Raw genomic sequence first — 6,987 nt, forward strand, 5'->3', positions numbered from 1 at the left:
CAAAACTCACAGAACCTTACAATAAAAAAAAAAAGTTGAATTTTATAGGATGTAAATTATATTTGAATAAATCTCACTTAAAAACAAGAAACAAGCATGTCAACAAATTTTCATTGTAACTTGTTTCAGCTGTAACACACACACACACACACACACACACACACACACACACACACACACACACACACACACACGTAGCTTGAATAGTCAAAAAGAGAAAAATGATGTAGTGTTGGTTTCCAGAACACCTCAGAGGACAAGACCCTCTGGCTGCCTGGAGTCATTCCTTCAGAGAATGCAGATCAGAGGCAAAGAGCCCTTGGCTGACTGGCTGCCAGGGGGAGAAGGTGGGCAGTCTCAGATGCCACGACAGCTCAGGAGGGCCACTCTGGAAAGCAGCTTGCAGACTGCAACAGTGGGGATGCCTGACCATCATGAAAATCTCCCCAGTGCTCTATTTAAAGGAATTGTAGGAGGAAATGGCTTGGCATGATTTTCAACCAGGATGAGCATGATAAGCTTTTGGCGAACTTCGATTTGTTCAAAAAACTATTTATTTGGAATACCTCAGTAAGGGACAAATGAGGTGTTACTATAGTTTGTTCTCTTTATTTTAAAATTATGGAAAAATTTAAACATATACAAAAATAGAATAATATATGAACTTATGTTCCCATTGCTCAGCTTCAATAATTATCAGATCTTTTTGAAGCTTTAAGATATTGTCACAGTTGATATTCTTAAACTTGTACATCTTTAAAACTGAAGATTAAAGTACCCAATACCGCCTAACTTTAATAAAACCTCCTTATATGTTGTATGGTTACTTATGCTATCACTTTGAGTTTAATATATACCTTTGGTTATTTCTCTCAAAGATGAAGATATCTGATTCCACTGTTGCTTTCTAATATTTTAATTCAGACCAATTTGATCCAGAAAATTCTTCTGTCGATTTTAAATGTTAGCAAACATTCCTGCTTATTGTCAAAAAATTCTGGATAACTCCTGCCTAAAGTTTCATATTTTCTCTCAGATGTGAAAATAGGATTTTAAGTCATTAAGAATTTAAAATAATTTAAGGATTTAAAATCTAATCAACAGAATTATGGCAAAAGAAGGAGTTCTAGGAAAGTAACCTCACAGGGAGGTCTGATAAATTCTCACTGGGCAGGTTATGGTGGGTAGTCACGTCCTAGGCATATAACTTTTTAGTAAAAAATTTATCTTTGCCTTAAGCAAGCATCTAGGTTCACACATCTTTGAAATAAGCATAACCACCCTCTAGAGAACACGTAATCTTGTTCATGTAATCTTAAATTCCCTTAATTTCGAATTCATAAAAGAAACCGCAAAACTCACTCACTAGAGGATTTGAGATCTTGCTTCCTAGCAATGTGGTCAGCTTTGGCTCAAGTAAATTCTAATAAAAATTCTCTACAGGTTTGGATATTCTTACATTGACAGAGGAATCAACATAAAGCAGTTGACTATGCGGATCTAAAGGATGAGTCTTCTCCTGGATAGCTGTGAAATGAAGGCAAATCTTCTATTCTGAACATGAGTGTTGTATTTGTTGCTAATTATCAAGCGTTGTCAAAATTTTGAGATTAAGGAATTTTTAATAATAGAAGTAACAAGATTAGGACTTGTATTATTGGGTAAAATATTACTAATTTTTATCTAAGTTTTTCTATTCATTTTCATTATTGAGTAATAATAATTACTTTCACCATAAAAATGAACTCAAAATAATTAAATGGAAAAGTTTTATTTGCTCATGTTTCAACATTCTCAAAAAGTCACTAGTTCCTAGACTCAGCCTAGGCAATGCAATCAGCAGGTATTTTGGGGGAGGACAGCTTTAGTTCTCATCTTATGTAAATCATAATGTCTAATGACATACAGATGTAGTTTACATATATGCATGTATACACACTCATGAATTATATCCAATTAAAATGCTCTTTCTAGACATGTATTTTTTATTTCAAATCTTTTATCATACCAATTTATTAGTGGAATCTAAATTTTTCATGTCTACCTGAAATAACGAATCAGTGAGAAAATTTTGGTCCCATGGGTTACAAAACCCAGTCGACTGCCTGTTTTATCAGTCGATATTTCATGTTTTTTAAAATGAATATGGGAATTGTTTTGCTAGATTTTCCATTAATTTACAAGATTTTCTGCAAGTCTCTAGTAAATAAGAAAAACAGATTGAAAACAAAACGTTCACAGTTTTGGCCAAGATTGGAAATGCTCAGAATATAAGCCTATTTTAAAGATGGTACCACAAAGTATTTATTGGAAGCACTGTCTATGCCAACATTTACCTGCTTTCCTGGGGGCTGGGGGAAGGTCGGGGTGGGCAGTGGTACCCCTTTCCACAAGCTTCTGACCCTGTTCAAGTGCAAAAGCAAGCCTATGGAAGGGCTGCAAGGAGAGATGTCTCCAGTGCCAGAGCTGGAGGAAAGAGAACTGAGTTATCTAGTCCAGAAGCCCTCAGCGGTGAAAACTGCCCTGAGTGAAGCCACCAATTATTCTGCCTTGATTTTATTTTTGGGGTGAGAAGACATGCCTCAGGGGAGAAAAGTAATTCATCAAATAGTCATCTAAAGCTTTCAAAGATACTGAACAGGTTCCTAAACACTGACACTACTCTAGGTGAATGGCAGTTCCGTTTAACCAGGCTTTCTTGTGAAACATGAAACTCGCCTACCGATTTAGAAAATAAAAGAAAAATGACTATGTTCCCTGGGGAAAAGAGGCAACCTACCAATTCTGAAAAATACAATAAATGAAAGATTATATCAGGAATTCGAGAGAAAAATATTCACCAAAAAAACATTAAAATACATAAGTATGTTGCAAAGGAACTGCAACAACTTACACGAGTGTTCAGTAAATATTTTTTGAACACCTACAAGCTAAATTAATGCAATGCACCAATTCCTAGCTATCAATACTGGCAAACTCATTCCCCTCCCTCTTCTACCACCTGCTCTTGTCAAGGTCACTCGCAATTTCCACCTTGCTAAACATGGACCATGTCCAGCTTCTGGCCCATTTGATTCTCTCTGGGAAACTTGCTTCTCCTGGCTTCTAGTCGCCACCTTCTCCTGGTTTTCCTCCTAGCTCTCTGATGTCCCATCCTCCCAAGGCTTCATCCAGACTGAACACCCCCTCCAACAGAGGGCTCCCACTTCACACAACCAAGTCTGAGCTCGGGAACTTTCCCCATACCTTCAACCCACAAAGCCTTAAGGCACCACCCCCTTTAGCCCTGGTTTCTCCCTTTCTCTCACACCTCACACCCAACAGCCAGGCTGGTCAGCAGTCCTGGTGGCTACACCTCTAAACTACGTCCTGAATCCGACCCCTGCTCCCACGCCCATGGCCACCACCCAAGCCCAGGCCACCATTAGCTGTCACCCGGACTGCTCCAATAGCCAGAGTGACTCTACTTCACGGGGATACTCAGCTCAGAGCCCTCCGGGGGCTTCCCCTCCACGGCGGCCCACCTGCTCCGGCCGCGTTTCTTTCCGACCTCGTTTCCTGCCCCCTCCCTCGTGTCTCGGGCTGCAACTGCCCCCGCGCAGGCCCCGGAAGATACAGGCCCTCGGGCCTCCCCACGCGCTGCGGTCCAGACGCGGGAGCCTGTGGGGCCCTCCCGCACAGGCCGGGCCGGCTCTCCTCCCCCTTCTCTACTCCCGCCTCGTTCCGCCACCGTCCGCGGCCCGAGGCGCGGAGAGGCGCCTGGGCTGCGCATGCGCGCCGCGCAGGGACCCGCCCCCTAACCCCGCCCCAGGTCGGCACCCGGCTGTGCTCGCTGCCTCCCGGAGTGCGCGCTCGGCCAAGGCCCGGAACGCGAGGGAGAAAGGCCGCTGAGACCCCGGCGGGGGAGACGCACCTGCTGAAGGCGGGAACGGCGGCAACGGTGGCCCGGGCGCGGGATCGGGCCGGGGTGGCGATGGGACGGGCGGAGCGGAGCGGCCCACCTGCCGGGGCTGCAGCGGCCCCTGCTGGACACCCAGACTGCTCCCCGAGCTGTTCCCTAGTCTTGTTCTTTATTAACTTTTGTTTCTTTGCTTATCTTTCTTTGAGAGTCGAGAGAGGGGCGGAGTCTTCCCTGGTCTTTTTGAGCTTCTCAGCTATATCGTGAATTACCACCGACTTTCCTCCTTGATTCTACAGCTGAGTCTCACAACTTCAGGACAGCATTTCAAATGTTGGGGCTTTCCCTGAAACATCAATTTTCCAATGATGGTTTATTGGATTCCCAGACTAGCCCCACAAACCTGAGCGCCGTGCTGAGATCCTTACCCCCTGTGTCTAAAGGAAACAGGTTCAGGGCCTCTAGCATTCAGTGGCCCACATGGCTCCAGTGTGTGAGTTCCCTTAAAAATTTCCCTTAATCTTTAATTCGGGTTTACTACCAGCATTACTTTTCCTAGAATGTAATTGCTTACGGGCATGCTAGCGGACCCAGAAGGAGACTGGTCTGAGAACTTGGGTGCAAAACTTGTTACATTAACATTTGTTTTCTCAGCTCAGACTTCAACTGCTTCCCACAGTTTGGCTGGAAATCCAGCCCACTTTGGAGGTCTTTTTGCTCCTGTAGACTGTACCAGAAAATTGGAAAAGTGCTTCACATCTGGCTATTGTTCTCCAAAGTACACAGCACACACTTTGTGCCAGATACTGCTATGAGCTTCACGTGTATTAATTTAAGTCTTCGCCACCACTTGATAAAACAGATTTTGTTAACCTCACTTTAAAGATAGGAAAACTGAGGCCCAGAGAGGTGAAGTAACTGCTCCAAGTAATGTAGGGAGGAAGCAAGAGAGTTAAAATGTTAATCAAGCCACAGTGAGAGACTGCAATATGTTGATCAGCCCTGCCGCCAGCCCTGAGCACACCTTCAGAACAAAGGAAAATTTCTGCTGGATTGCTAACAAGCCATGCTCCACACCTGTGAAGAGGAAACAAACCAAGAGTCATTCCCTATGGCTAAAATCATAGGGAGCCTATAAATTAGAGGCTGGGAACTGCCAGCAAGTAAGTCTTTCACTTTACATATTCTTACTTTTTCATGCTACATGCTTTTCCCCTTCCTCACTGTATTTCCATATCAAAAGAAATGGGTTAAAGTCTTTTAAACAATAACTCACAAGAACTAAAGAATGATATACAAACTGAATTCTCTGAACACTCAAGGTCCCTCTCAGTGCCTTTACACTCTCACTCTCTCTCTCTCTCTCTCTCCTCACAGTCATTAACACTGTACCTCTCTGCCTCTGAGAGGAGACCATGCTTTGTGGAGTGTTACCCTTTTACTAATAAACTTTCCTGTTGACTCTAACTTTGGCGTGTGTGTTGATTTCTTTCTTTCCGCCAAAGGACCCTTTTCTCTCCATGCAGGGATTGGTCTCTCTGCCTCCTCATACTTGGGGAAATTTGCCTAGTCCTGCATCACAGGCAAAAACGCTATTGAATAGGATAGCTGGGATTTGAGCTGGTCGTGCCTCCACATACACTGCCACTCATTAAAGTGTTGTTTCATTGCTTTTTGTGCTTACAATATTCACGGTCAAATGTTAATCCTTTCTTTAATTCAGACATGGGGGGTGGGCAGAGAGTGGGGGAGGCCCGGTGCTCCTCACTGCAACCCTGCATGATCTGAAGGCTCAGTATGTAGCCTTCTGCTACCACCCACAGGTTGAGCCACCTGTAAGGTATTGCATTCCATGAAGGTCCAGGAGTCCACCACCCACAGCTTCCCACCACACTATTCTTCAAACCCATCCCTTCTTCCAGGCTTGGAAGAGCTGACTCTTCCTCACCAGTTTCAGGCTATTTCCTCTTCTTGAATCATCAGTCACCATCCTTTCCAACTTTCAAGCAACTCCAACTTAATTTTTTGATGCTCTTGTCCTTCCAAAACAAAGACTGTTCCCTCTTCCTGAAATGTACTTTTTTCCATTCCCTCCATAGTAATTCTTCGCATCTTTTCCAGTCTCAACTCAATTGTCACTTCCTCAAGGAAGCTTTCTCTGATCCCAGTTCCCCGCTCTCTCCGCCATTAAGTGAAGGCCTTTTGTGCCTGATACAGGCTCTTTCAGCACCACAGCAGGTATCCCAGTCAAGATTTCAAATGTATCTGTTTATTTGATTAAGTTTTCTCTCCACTGAGATTAGACATATTTGGCCACCCCTAGCTTAATCTCCATCCATCCATCCATCCATCCATTTATCAATTATGAACCAAATACTAGCTAGGCCTTCAATTAAAGCTATGAATAAAAACTAACAATTTCAGCAAGAATGTACACAGATGAAATAAAGTTCTTCCATCAAATATATTCTGTTTTATCTTTTGCCCTGTATCTAAAACTTTAAACGCTAAAATTTAACCTTTGCTTTTATTTTTTCGGACTCCAATATCTAATGTAAAAGTTCACATTCTCCCTAGAAGCATAAAGTATTTTTTTAATAACCCTCCATCAGAGTCTTCAAGCTAAATGTGATCTGATGAGATGTCAAGGCAATCACCCCTAATCACCACACTCCACTAGACTAGTAAGGACAAAAATTATCCTCAGGAAACAAACAGAAAAGGTGCTTGTGGTTTAAGTTTAATCCAACAGGCATTTGTCCATTTTTTATTATATATTTGGTATATATTTATTTTATAAACATATTTGATCACTTGCTTCACCCAAGTTTGTGATAATCACTGGAGTGCGTATATAAGTGTATTGCAGGTAATTCTACAGGGCTTAAGAATCCAGTCTCCATCACTTCTGTTTTACCATTTTGAGCCTCAGATATTTGACTTTTAAGATGAGGCTAATCGTGCCCATTCTTACTGGATTGTTGTGAGGAATAAGCGAAATGAGGTATGCGGTATATTTAACACAGTGCTCAGAAGACAGTAAAACACGATAAGCAGTTGCCATTAATTTACTACTTTCCAGAACTAGT

General features: G+C 42.6%; 2 protein-coding genes across 6 annotated transcripts in view; one reads left to right on the forward strand and one right to left on the reverse strand.

Annotated features, from left to right (window-relative positions):
- The window catches only part of SIRT5 (sirtuin 5), a 28,961-nt gene extending 24,936 nt beyond the window's left edge, over nt 1-4,025 (reverse strand). For 2 of the 5 annotated variants that reach the window (XM_039857807.1, XM_039857803.1), the window contains exon 1: nt 3,525-3,658. The gene's annotated coding sequence lies outside the window, so the exon portion shown is untranslated. Of the gene's footprint in view, nt 1-2,336; nt 2,467-3,524; nt 3,659-3,913 lie in introns of those variants that run through there. The other 3 variants (XM_039857806.1, XM_039857804.1, XM_039857805.1) reach the window with 3 other exon arrangements.
- LOC120598767 (proline-rich proteoglycan 2-like) lies at nt 2,356-5,108 on the forward strand. Its single transcript, XM_039857809.1, has 2 exons — nt 2,356-3,940; nt 4,108-5,108. Exon 1 carries the CDS (start codon nt 3,397-3,399, stop codon nt 3,889-3,891), a length of 495 nt encoding a protein of 164 aa, XP_039713743.1. The 5' UTR covers nt 2,356-3,396; the 3' UTR covers nt 3,892-3,940; nt 4,108-5,108.
- The last annotated feature ends 1,879 nt before the right edge of the window (nt 5,109-6,987 follow it).

This window comes from Pteropus medius, unplaced genomic scaffold (assembly GCF_902729225.1).
Source record: "Pteropus medius unplaced genomic scaffold, Ma_sr-lr_union100, whole genome shotgun sequence".
In the NCBI taxonomy this organism is placed as follows: Eukaryota; Metazoa; Chordata; class Mammalia; order Chiroptera; family Pteropodidae; genus Pteropus; species Pteropus medius.

What these genes read in the sequence shown, in the direction of transcription:
- LOC120598767 (XM_039857809.1), top strand. Translation starts at nt 3,397, where the DNA reads ATGGCCACCACCCAAGCCCAGGCCACCATTAGCTGTCACCCGGACTGC.